Here is a 13295-nt window from a genome sequence, read left to right as displayed (position 1 = left end):
AAAAGCAGTGGGAATGCACAAATCATATGCTAAGGTGACTGGGTTCAAACCTTTCGTTTCTATCTATAGCAGTTAAGTCACAAAGTATATGTTGTCATAATGTCAAATTACTTTTGAAGGCACCTTTCAGGTGATGTTCATGGTTTTACTTTATTTAAGAGATAAGAGCAGACTGTATAGTACATACAAACAATTTTTCTTCTGTTTACAGTTCAGCATAGACCCAATACTGTAAATAAATTTACTGCTCTTAACTGACAATATGACAAATGATTTTCAGGAATAACTTTTAGTTTTACAGCTTGATGAAATGAACAGTGAAGTGTAAACTGAATTTAAACGAGATATCATTACGCTTCCCTTTTCCTTGGCGTTCTGTCACAAATGTATTTTTTGACCACTTTCCACATTTTCTTTATTTGGTGACACATTTGTAATGGGGTTTTTTTCTGCACTTTATTGTGCATGTCCCCTGGTATTTCTAACTTTGCAGAAAACTTGTCTCTTAATGTCATGAGATAATGACATAGAAGATAAGAACTAAGTGTTTTATAGCTCAGGTTCATTTACAGTCCACTGTCAAAGTATCCCTTGGTGACCGACATTGTAGGAAGGAAGACTGGTATTGCATTGCACCACAGTAAAAGGTCACATGCATCTGCTAGCATACATCATGCAATAGAATAATCAATTTAATTGTCATAATCAGAGTTGTTTTTTTTCGACTAGTCCATAAAAGGAAAAAAATATAGCAGAACTGAATGGTAATGTGAAGATGACTAATCTTAAGGCCTGTTCACGCTGATCTTTTATGTTAACATAGATTGCTTTGCCTGAACAATAGGTTATGTAATACATTTATAGATTAATATATTTTAGTGCAAAATTGGGTTAGGAGTGCCGTTCCTGGTGTAAACGACTGCACTTCCTATGCCTCAGCCAAACAGTATCACACCAGTCTAGTGCCTTGGTGCAAGTAGCCATGTACTAGTTTTATTTAGCAGCTTGAAAAAAATAAACAAAAGTCCTAACCTGTCCAGCTTATTAATAAGACATGAACACTGTCTTTAAAGTGAAGGGTCTAATGTTGACTGACACACACACACACACACACACACACTTACTTACAGGTCACAAATTGCAATGTCTCTTAGCAGGCATCTGACCTGTTCCCCAGGTAGTGAGAGACTGAGGGAACGGCCTCACAGCTTTTTACCAGCACCATACAGGTGCAACTACTGATTACCAGCAGAGTGTCTTGTAGGTTGGAATGGGTGTGATGAATGTAGCCTGCCTTTCTCTCTCCATTCATAACCCCAGGGACCTTTACACCTGCTTTTCCTACAGCTGAAAACACTCTTTGGGAAGCTCTCTCCCAAACACAAACAATCTCAAGTTCTGCCAGTGTATGAGTATTTATATTTACATTTATATTTGTGAACGTTATTAGTAGAAATATTCAATAAGGCAACTTTTATTTACTTGGAAATTTTACTTGCCTCCTGGGTAATATATCATCTGGTTGGTAATATCAGAGTTTTAAGCAGTGGAAAAGCATTTGGTGTAATTATGTAAACCTCATATAGAAGCATGTATTGCCTGTTCACAAGATTGATTATTGTGTCTGTGGCTACTATGTGTGCCCCTTGTGTTTTCATTCCAATTTAGGTTGCGTTTCTTATATACGTGATAGTCACTCATGTTTGTGTATTGATTCTTGCCTACTCTCCTTAGTCCATCTCATGTTACAGTGCAGTACCCAAATGCATGATCCATCGTGTGTCTTTTACTCTGAATTCTTATGTAGGTATATTAAACTGTGGCTAATTTTTTTGTACTTTAGAGAACAGTTAGCAGTATAATCTTGAATTTGTTTCTTGAATGTCTAAAGAGCTCTGTTTATACAGAAAATTATTCAAAAGTCAGTACTGGAATCTTTCTGTGAAACATCTTACCATTTTTTAGGTTAAAGACTAGTCTACCTAAAAAACTTATGCCCATTTAAAAAGGTTGATATATAAGAGGAAAGTATTTTTATGATAGAAATTCTCAGGATGCCCATTTGAGACATCATCATGCATGGCATATCAGTCAGAGAAAATGCAGATTGTAAAACTGATATTATTTGGTGCAAAGTCCCCATTTTATGCAGAGGTTTTTTTTTTAAAAAAAAAAGTGTTTTTTTTTTTTTTTTTTTCATGTTCAGCTCCACTGTTATCTAAATGCAAACGGATACCCACATGTTTTATTTAAAATAAACTAAATGTCTGTCTGTGTGTGTATGTTAGGGAATTTAGACTGTAAGCTCCAATGGGGCAGGGACTGATGTGAGTTCTCTGTACAGCGCTGCGGAATTAGTACCACTATATAAATAGCTGCTGCTGCTGATGTACTAATAAAGTCTATTTTGTCTTTTGTGCCAATCCATTAAACTAACAATTGTACCTGCTACAAGGCACTTAACTTTAGTCTATGAAAATAATTACTTTTACTGTAATAGCAGTAACGTCTGTGTATGTGCCAGTTTACAGCGTATCTTTTATGGAGTGTATTCTAGCTTTCAAATAGTATGGTAATGAAATCACTGTGTGGGCAGGAAAGAAGGGCAGGGTTGAGCTGGGACAGGTGTAATTAAGGAAGTGACTTGCTAAGGAGAACTGCAACTTACTTCCTGGTTGTGACAACAGTTTTCTAACAGGGATTTTCTGTGGATCTAGGTTTGTGCTATGTGCTTTGACTTCACATTTTCTGATCTATAAATTCTGCGTCAGGTTCCCTATCTTGGTCTCTGGGTTGAATATTTCTCCTTGTACTTAATTCTCTTGTCTTGAATCTGTGAATTGTTACAACTTTTTCTGTGGCTTCGTATGACTGATTTCTGAAATGTGTATTTGTGGCTTGGAATTCAGAATATATTTTATTAAGCTTGGAGAGGCTGTATTAGAAGTCTAGTTTTGTTTCCTTTTAATCTGGGTTAAGTGCTAATTTCTAAGTACAAAGTAATCTGCTCTTCATTCATTTGAAGTAATGTCTCTACTTCTAGACAAAGCAGCTGTCACGATAACGTTTAAAGCAATGGACATAGTAGGTAAGTGCAATAGGTAGACTGTCATTGTAAATATTTGAGGCTAAATTAATTTAATTTTACTGATTGCTAGCAAATCACAACTCTAGTCCTTTTTGTTTTACCTCTTTCTAAAGGTGCTCAGATATTATTGGCAACAATGATTGAGTTAGAGACACCATTACTTTAGTTTTCATGCAGAAAAGCAACCTGTGATCTTCTAATTGCTGTTGAAGAACTCAAATGAGTAGTTATTGGTGTATAAGCTAATTAATATTTGAAACACAACTGGCAAGGTTCCATGTTGTCTAGCTGTGTATTTACATTATGGGTGGAATTAATTTAGCTACGTTGTATCTCCGCAACAGTGTGCGGAGACACATTGCCTTTCTCAAATCTCCGCTCATTTTCCCTTGCGTCCCCTAGAGAGGAGAGGAGGTTTGTTATTGTACTGGTTGTATTGGCCGGCAATGTGCACCCACCCCTGTCATTTATTTGTAGGTAAACCTGGGGATGCTACAGCTTTGTGGATATTTTTACCCATTACCAATACATGCTGTTAGATATTTGATTTGAACTAGATTTTTTTGTAAACCTATATATTTCTGGCATGAATACTACTTTCACTGTAGCAACATTTTGTTTTATGTATAATTCACCCTCTTTCCCCACTCTGATGTGAAAGTCAAACAAAGTCTCCTAGCAGCCGTTTACATCAGCCTGTAGAAGTCATTGTGTACATATTGTATTTCAAAACCGTAAGTAAGACGATAAGATGGTTCAGAGATTGAGATATAGTCATGAGTGATTTTACATTGTCAAATGTACTCTGTGCTTTACCTACTGGCATTTTAATTATACGCTAACCTGTGCATTTTAACGCATGCAAAGCTAAAAATCATTGTTGAAAGTGCGTCCATACCCATCCATGTTTTTACAAGCATTCTTGTTGCAGTATCGTTTTTAAAGATACTGCTTATTCCATTTGAGTTTATTGTGTTTCAACGAACTTGATGATGTAATCATCTCTAAGATGCCAATCAAACGCGTTATATGTTTTGATATGATTTTCTCAAATGTTCATTGATTATATAGCTTTACAGAGAAACCTTCTCTGCAGTTTCAATATTTCCTCCATTTTATATCCTTTTATTATAGTGTGATTTTTTTTCATTGACTCACCCACCTATCACTATGTTAATGTGACCCTGGTACGTCAGAGGGGAGAACTTCCAAGCTAAGATGCCGCAACTAAAAGCTGTATTAATTGACAAGGGCATAAAAAAAACAAAGCAAAACATGTATTGGCTTCATCTCTCCTATAGAGCAGGTCCTTGAGAGAGTAGATTTTTTTTTTCTCCTTTCTATAAATTACTTTCTGGGGGGAAATTATGCCAATGTCCTATATAATCTCAGATTTCAGATGACAGTATTTTATATTCAGTATATTTATAACATGCTCTGTGCGTGTGTGTAAAAGCAATGTAAAGTAATTTTAAGTTTCTCTTGTAGGGTAAAGCTATGGACTATAAAAGTTATCATGCTGACTCCAAACCACCGGTTCCGCGACATTGAGAGGAAAGCAGAATACCTCCAGCCAGAGAAGTGTGTCCCACCACCCGTGGATAACTCCATGGATAAAGTGTGGTTCATCAAGGATGGCTGCGGCATCGCGTGTGCCGTGGTTACCTGGTTTCTGGTCTTCTACGCTGAGTTTGTGGTCCTTTTTGTTATGTTGTTGCCATCCAAGAACTTGATTTATAGCACAATCAATGGGATTATCTTTAACATGCTGGCATTCATGGCTTTGGCTTCACATCTACGTGCTATGATCACTGATCCTGTAAGTATGACAGCGATATAGTTGTTGGTTCATTGAGCATAAGCTCTGTCCGTGGTCTAATGTGAAGTCTGACATTAAAGCTAGCTCTACTCGATTGTATTTCATTATTTTAATCTCTTCTGACTTTAACAGTCAAAATGACAATAAGATAATCAAATTATGTCATACGTCCCCATCATGTTCCTTTAATCTCCTACTGCTGTCTTCCAAGTAGGTCCTCCTTAATATCAGTGACATTCCACCATTAAGAATTTCAAAAAATGTGGTGGATAGAGATTAGAAAAGAAGAATATTGTAAATGTTCCCCTTTATTTTTATGGCACATATATTTAGATACCTTTTCCTACCAGCATAGTCTGTACTCTCCTCACACTAACCACAGTAATTTCCTGCGGTGAAACTTCTGCACATTGCACATCTTCCCTGCTTCTGTTCACACTAAGGTCTATGAAAATGGTACAGGATTGACCTGTGACAGTAGGGGGTCTTCAGCATAGTGGCAGCAGTATCACTGCGAAGGTGTTTTTCTTTTGGATGGACAACGTTATAAATTCAGGACATTTTGGATCACCAACGTTCTTCTGTGGTGAAGGACTTATTTTAATATGCTGGTGATGGGTCCCACACCACTTTTGTGTGAGGTTGACATTTTAAACAAGGCAGAGCTAGTTTTTGGTAACTTAATTATATAGGTCCATGTTCTGTTTTGTTATTTCAGTAATCAGCAATTTAACGGTCTGTGTCTAAATGGTTTTCTGTTCGGCTTTCACCTAGGTTAGACCAAAGCTTTTCCAGGTCAGGTAAGAGCAGAGAGATTTTAACCATTAACTATCTAGACACCTGCACCAGGGAAAAATGTTGATGTATTTTAAAACTACTTTATATCATTTTTATTTATTTTTAACATACTTTATTGAAAGTATTTTTTCTAGTTTGCACAGCATACAGGTTAGATTATACATTAAGTAATTTGTTTAATGAATGCAATTGCTTATAACCTAATGACTGGTAAGTAACTGCTGACCACAGATAATTCTTCATTCAATTAAAACTGATAATCTATTTTGCTTTAATCGTTTGTGGCAATCGCCCTTTAGGATACATAGATTGTATTCAAATAAAAATGAAGCTAGATTTCTAAAGTTGCATTGGCAACATAACATTAAGGGCTCGTTCACACCTATTAACTGCAATGCACTTTCCAGCAGAAAACAATCACCAGAAAAGTGCATTACAAATAAGATAAATGGTATCTTATGGGCTCGTTCACCATTGTGTACTTAAATTGTATTGCTGCACAGCCTATTTCTCATGTATCAGTGCATGCTCCAGTTACAATGGATTGTATTCGTAAAAGTGCAGCGCATGGAAAATGTGTTCAGATCGCATCACTAAACAGCCTCTAAAGCAGAGGTGCCCAAACTCTGTCCTCAAGAGCTGCCAACAGTTCATGTTTTCAGGATTACTTTAATCATGCACAGGTTAATAAATCTATTTGGCTGTAGTAATTGTCCCACCTGTTTTTACAGACAGAAATACTGAAAACATGACTGGTTGGTAGCTCTTGAAGACTGGGTTCAAGCACCTCCGCTCTAAAGCATGTGTTTCATGCGGTTTAGCCATATTCCAAGTGCATGTGTGTGAATGCAACCGAAGTAAAAGTAAACGTTGTTTTGTTCACCATGGTGAAAATACCCCTGTACTTAAGATGTAACCCGCTTTATTAAGTTGCATTTTTAAGGCAAGACTTTAAAAGAGTATCTTACACCACAAGATTTTTAATTGAAATGGTTAAAGTATCCATTGTTTGAAGTGCTTATACTTATTTATGTTCTCTAGCAGTATGTCATAAAGGCATGACAGCAGCCATAGTAGAACCGCTTAGTATAATTGCTGTTGAAAGCTCACTTATCAAGGTATCTATTTACTCAAAAAGGTGTGTATTTTAATGAAACCTATTCCCTTACTGACCTAGTATAATAGATATAATAGATATAAGTATAATTCGCTTTAGAAACCTACTCATATTTGCTTGAGAGAGCAAGATTATACAGATTTATTTTTTTTGTGGGAGGGGGTGTGTGTTTTGCATGGACCTAATTGATAACTAAAAACAATGGCAAATGCCATCTAGTATCCCTAGAGCTCCCTTGCGCCCAGGAGCTGGCTGGGATGAGGGGCAGGGGGTCCCATAGTGGGCTTCCTTGGGCTGAGTCACTGGGCCACCTGCATTTATTTTCCTTTAAAATTATCCTAATAGGCTGCCGAGTCGAGTCTTGCCCCCCGGCTACACTTTACCAGCCCTCCCCTGCTTGTGCCCTTGTCTTACTAGGATTATCCCGTTTTTCCCGTTCTTTTATTTCCAATGCTTCTTATTATTATAAATATCAGGATTAATTACATCAGTCACATACTATACTATATTCCATCTAGCACCCAGAATGTAGCATGATTTTGAAAACAAAACAAAAAATCTTGTCTCATGAGTATTCTGGTTCCTGTTTTATATTTATCGAAGTCCTAAAGGATAAAGCATATCACATTTGAATTTCTTTTGATCTGGGTCATCCAGTATACTGCAGTTTGTGAAGAGGGAGAATAAGGGGTTAAAAAAAGCAAGGGATTACTTGGCCACGCAAATAATGCGTTATATTTTTTATGCAAAACAATTATTTTGAAGATATACAGTCAGAATAAAATGTTTTTAGATGTTATTTTCTTAATATACATTTATTAAATTTATTTATTAATTTTAAACCAGATAGTTGGCATTGTTATCTTTTAGTATTAGGCTCTAAGATAGGTATACTTTATTTTCTCATTTGAGCCTTTTATATTTATTTATATATATATATATATATATATTAAACAATCTGATTACTTTACATTTTTCAACAAAGAAGACAAGTGTTTGCATAATAGTACAGTATTTGTTTAACAAATTGTGGCTAATGCCACTGACTGAATTGTCGGTAGTCTTGGCTACAGAGTGAAGTAAACAAATGTGAATAATGCTTGATATATGAAATCTGAAGGTAATTCACAGACTCCCATCATTTTGAAAAAGAAAACCAGAATACCTATGTCACTTGAGGCATGTTTGTAAACTGTCACTACTTGATTTCTCTGGATGCTAAATATTGCAAAATTCTGAAAAAATTAGCAATAGCAAAAACGGAGACCATATTTGGAAAACCAGGAATCATGTAACACTTCAGTTCTAGTCGTATATTCTTTTATAGATTTTAAAGGTGCCCACAAGGTATGCAGTCAAGTCGTTTGTGCCATTAGTTGCATGAATGGATCTTTATTGTACAGATACTCGTACAGATGTTGAGCCGAATGTCTATACTAATGAAAAGCTCCACCCAAAGTTAAAAATATTTTTTGTGTAGAGTAAAACATTTTTAAATATAATATGAAAGCATTCTTACCTGCTATGCTCTGTTCACTGGATCCAGTGGGGTCTCATGATTTGACATTTCCAAGTTACACTCTACTCTCACTGCTTAGTCTGATTGAAAAAAGCACATTGGTTCTCAATGGAGATGCTCAAAACTTTTGCGCTTTTTCAAATCGAAAACGAGGCAAAACATCATCGTTATGTCGTCGCATCTCGCAAGTTTTGAAATCTATAAATACCGCCCTCCACGGCGATCTAGCGCCATTTGAAAGAGGGACACAGAATGGGGTAGCACAGTCTGTAGAGCAGTTGGGCAGCAACATAGATAGAATTGAAAGAGGAGGGGGTAGCAGTGTTCAACCAAGTCTACAGTGACATTCAGGAGAGCTCCATTGCTAAATCTCAGTGCTAAAAAATACAAATACTAGTGCTGGCAGGCTTGATGTAATTCTGCAGTTACATTCTACTGTGTTATATAGGTAACGCACAAAGAGGAGAGCTCCATTGCTAATTGTCATTGCTGAAATACAAATACTAGGCTCGGCAGGCTTTTCTTCTGAATTTGCACCAAAAAGTGTACGGTGTTATCAAAATGGATTCAAAGCAGTACAAAGAAGAGCAGGAGCACCAAGCAGCTGCTGGCACCAGTCATGATGATAGTAATCCCTCTACGTCATCTGGTAAAGCCTATGTAAAAGTGCATAGTGTTTTTAATTCAGGCAAACAAAAATGTAAAAAAACACATTTTACCTTGGTCAAGAAAAAAAACCCTGTAATCCAGGCAAAGTTATCTGCAGAAAAAAAAAAAATTGCCAACATGCCATTCTACACACGCAGTGGCAAAGAAAAAATGAGGCCTTCGCCTTTCTCTATGAGTGCGAGTTCTGCATCTGTCACTGAAGCATCTTCTTGTAAGGTCAGTCTTGACCAAGCAAGACCTTGTCATTCGGACTCCAAAAGTGGTGACCAAATACTTTTACGTGTAAAAGCCGAGCTGGAAGAAAACAGTAAGGCATAAGAGGAAAATATATGCTCAGATTCAGAAATTACACCAATCCCTGAGGAGAGTCCATCCACGAGTGCTATGTGTAATTGTGATCATTCTGATAGTGTACCCATAAAGAAGGCCCCTTTTAGCATTACTGCAGATGTGTGCCTGAACAGAGTGTAGCTGGTGATACACCAATTGAGGATGCCACTTTGGAATTGCAACAGGATGAGGGGGATATTTGTGTAGCCGACGAGGGCGCTAATGAGGATTTTGATGAGGATGATGATGTTTGTGTAAATCCTGCACTGGTGGAAGCAGTTCTGGCATGTGATAAGAAGAAGGCCATTGTCATGCCTGGACATAAGACCAAAAAATCCACTTATGTGTGGAATAAGTTTTACCCAAATCCTGACAGCATTTGTAGCATATGTAAAGCCACAGTCAGTCGAGGTAGGGATCTTAACCATCTAGGAACCTCATCCATGTTGCACCATTTGATGCAAGTTCATGGTAAGGTGTTGGGAAAATCAGAAACTTATGCTAAAAAAATAACAACAAGCAGTCCATCATCAGATAGGACCATTCTCTCACCTACATCCCGACGCCTGTAATCTACACCCACAAACCGTCCTCGTCAATATCCTCTGTAGCGATCGGAGTTACTCTTGCATCCACATTGCTAAGGCTCGATGACTCCTCCACTATCCTGGATTCCTCAGAAGAATTTTTGAGTGCTAGTCCCACTGCTGCTGCTGCTGCTGCTGCTGCTGCTGCTACTGGGGGTGAATCTTCATCCCAGAAGCAGACCAAGAAGAAGACTGCTAGTAGTTTACAACAATTGATTGTTAAACAATCCTTTGCAAGAGGAAGCAAGTATGAAAGCTGTCACCCAGTCGCAACGCGGATCACAGACGCCATGGCAACTATGCTAGTATTAGATCTGCGTCCAATATCCACTATTAATGCAGCTGGTTTTAAACAGTTACTTAAGGTCTTGTGTCCCCGTTACCAAATTCCATCACGCCACCATTTTACTAGAAAAGCTATTCCTCACCTCTACCAGAGGGTTCGTAAAAATGTAATTATTGGGCTACAAAATGCCATTCTACCCACTGTACACTTAACCACAGAGATGTGGAGAAGCGGAACTGGGCAAACTAAAGATTATATGACTGTGACAGCCCACTGGGTTGGTGATTCGCCTTCACCAGCAGGAACAGCAGCAGCAGCATGTATCCAAGCACGTCACATTTGTCAGAGGCAGGCTACTCTGTGTATCACCAGCTTCACTAAGAGACATACAGCTGACAATCTGTTAGAAAAACTAAGGGATATCATGGCAACATGGCTTATCCCGCTTGGACTCTCCTCAGGATATGTCATTTCTGATAATGCCACCAATATTGTGATAGCATTACAGCTGGGTGAATTCCATTACATACCCTGTTTTGCTCACACAATCTACTTGGTGGGCAGAGCTTTTTTTAAATTAACAGGGATGTGCAACAGATGCTGTCTGTGGCCCGTAAAATATCTGGACATTTCCGGCATTCGACAATAGTGTGTAGGAGATTGCAGCAGCTGCAGGAGCAATTTAATTTGCCCTGCCACCAACTGAAGCAAGAGGTGGTAACAAGGTGGAATTCCACCCTGTATATGCTTCTGCGGACGGAGGAACAGCGAAAAGCCATCCACTCTTACTCCACAAGCCATAACATTGGGAAAGGAGAGGGGATGTATTTTTGTCAAGCGCAGTGGAGAATACTTTCTGTGTTGTGCAAGGTGCTGAAACCATTCGAAGTAGTCACCTGTGAAGTGAGTTCAGACACTGCTAGCTTGAATTAAGTGATTTCCTTAATTAGACTTTTGGAAAAGCAGTTTGAGAAACTGAAGGAGGAGATTAAACAAAGCAATTATGCTAAGTATGTCGGACTTGTAGATCAAGTACTTTATTCACTTCGCCAGGATCTAAGAGTTATCAAAATCTTGAAATCGGATCACTATATTTTGGCGACTGTGCTTGATCCTCGGTTTAAGAGCTATGTGTTCTCTTTGTTTCCAACTGACCCAGTTCTGAAGAGATGCATGGAGCTCCTGGTGAGCAGGATGACAGCTCAAGTGTTACGTGCCATTACGGCGTCTCCTCCTTCAGTTTCTCACTCAACTGCTGCTAGTTAAAAACTTAGCTTTTTCCAAGAGACCCAGGGATGACGCAGATGACTCGGCACCGAATTTTGACATCTGGTCTAAAAGAATTGACTAAAAAACATGAGACCTCTGCCATAACTCCACCTCATCCTACTTATTATTTTCATGACCACATAGAAATAGACACAACTGACAGTCCCTTTACATACTGTGAGGAAAAGAAGGGAATTTGGAGACCCATGTACCAACTCGCTTTGCACTGCCTAAGCCGCCCACCCTCCAGTGTGTACTCTGAAAGAGTTTGTAGCACAATCGGGAACTTTGTTTGCATTCTGCGTAGGAGGCTACTTCCTCAAAATGTGGAAAAGATGATGTTCATAAAAATGAACTTCAAGTTCCATGAGGAAGGCCTTTCCCGCCAATTACATCAAAATACTGTGACTTCCCTAACGGTGGATTCCAGCGGTGATGAATTAATAATGTTTGAGGATGATGTACACACTGATGAGTGTGAGGATGAGGCTGACGATGATGACAACAACATCTTGCCACAGTAGAGTTAATTAACAGCACTGTTACCTTAGGTGCCTTTAGCCCCCTGTTACCTTGTTGTGTGGGGGCCCCAAACAAATCAAGCACTTCACCCACAAGGAGTGGCACTTTTGTGGCTGAAGTGTTTGGTTTGTTAACGTGTGCATGTCCTTTTTAAGATCCAACATAAGGATGGGTGGGAGGGCTCAAGGACCATTCCATCTTGCACCACTTTTCTTTCCTGCCACTGCTGTGTGCCAATGTGTCCTAGATGTGCTAGGAACTGGCGTGTGTTTGAGTCATTGCTCTGTCGCTTAGCATCCAGCCAGGTCGCTGCAGTATTTGTCCGAAAGTGTATGAAAATAATATTGTGACCTGTGAGGTGGTCAAAATTGACTGCAAATAATTTGAATTTAATGTTATTGAGTTTAATAATAATCTAGGATCAAAAAAAGAGCAAAATTATGTGATTTTAGCATATTTTAACAATTTTTCTAAAAAAAAAATACAGATCCAAAACACACAAGGGCGGTTTTGCCAAAACACAAAGCTAATCCAGATTCAAAACCACTTCACGGGCGTCAGTGAGCATCTATAGTTCTCAATGCATCTTCCCCATGAGCTTCATATTCACCTGAATGGGAGGTTCATGGGGGAAGGATACTGACAATCGCTCTGCTTGCCTCAAACAGGCTGAATAGTAAGAGGAGAGTGGAGTATGGTGTGGGACCATTAGATACAGTGGATAAGGCAAATGGTGCTCTTCAGGTAAGTATGAGGTCAGTTTTTATTATAATTCTTTGTACTACAATCCGTTTTGGTGGAGTTATCCCTTGAATAAGCTCATATAATTTCTAGGTCATCTGATGACCTCACACATGCACCAATTTGGTTCATGGACCAACCTGATTTTCCAGTTGAGATTTTAATAACTCCAAATAAATAATTGTGGGGCCACCCACAATGCAGTGTATGGTCGAGTCAGTAATTACTGAATTACTGATATTCCCTAAGTAATCAGTGTATGAATTCAGTGCTAGAAATATACATTCTTCATCATCATCATCATTTATTTATATAGTGCCTCTAATTCCAATGCTGTACAGAGAACTCACATCAGTCCCTGCGCCATTGGAGCTTACAGTCTAAATTCCCTAACGCACACAAACCGAGAGAAACTAAGGTCAATTTAGTAGTAGCCAATTAACCTACTAGTATGTTTTTGCAGTGTGGGAGGAAATCGGAGCACCTGGAGGAAACCCATGCAAACTCCACACAGATAAGGCCATGTTCGGGAATCGAACTTATGACCCCA

General features: G+C 38.5%; 1 protein-coding gene across 7 annotated transcripts in view; it reads left to right on the top strand.

Annotated features, from left to right (window-relative positions):
* The window catches only part of ZDHHC3 (zDHHC palmitoyltransferase 3), a 44293-nt gene that overhangs the window by 1168 nt on the left and 29830 nt on the right, over positions 1-13295 (top strand). For 3 of the 7 annotated variants that reach the window (XM_075212495.1, XM_075212490.1, XM_075212497.1), the window contains exon 2: positions 4577-4907. In XM_075212495.1, coding sequence (XP_075068596.1) covers positions 4605-4907 — 303 coding nt within the window. In that variant the 5' untranslated portion in view covers positions 4577-4604. Of the gene's footprint in view, positions 1-2673; positions 2718-3043; positions 3089-3749; positions 3823-4576; positions 4908-13295 lie in introns of those variants that run through there. The other 4 variants (XM_075212493.1, XM_075212492.1, XM_075212491.1 and 1 more) reach the window with 4 other exon arrangements.

Source organism: Mixophyes fleayi, chromosome 5 (genome assembly GCF_038048845.1).
Source record: "Mixophyes fleayi isolate aMixFle1 chromosome 5, aMixFle1.hap1, whole genome shotgun sequence".
NCBI lineage: Eukaryota > Metazoa > Chordata > Amphibia > Anura > Limnodynastidae > Mixophyes > Mixophyes fleayi.
Note: the sequence above shows the minus strand (reverse complement) of the source record. Positions and strands in the feature narration are given on the sequence as shown.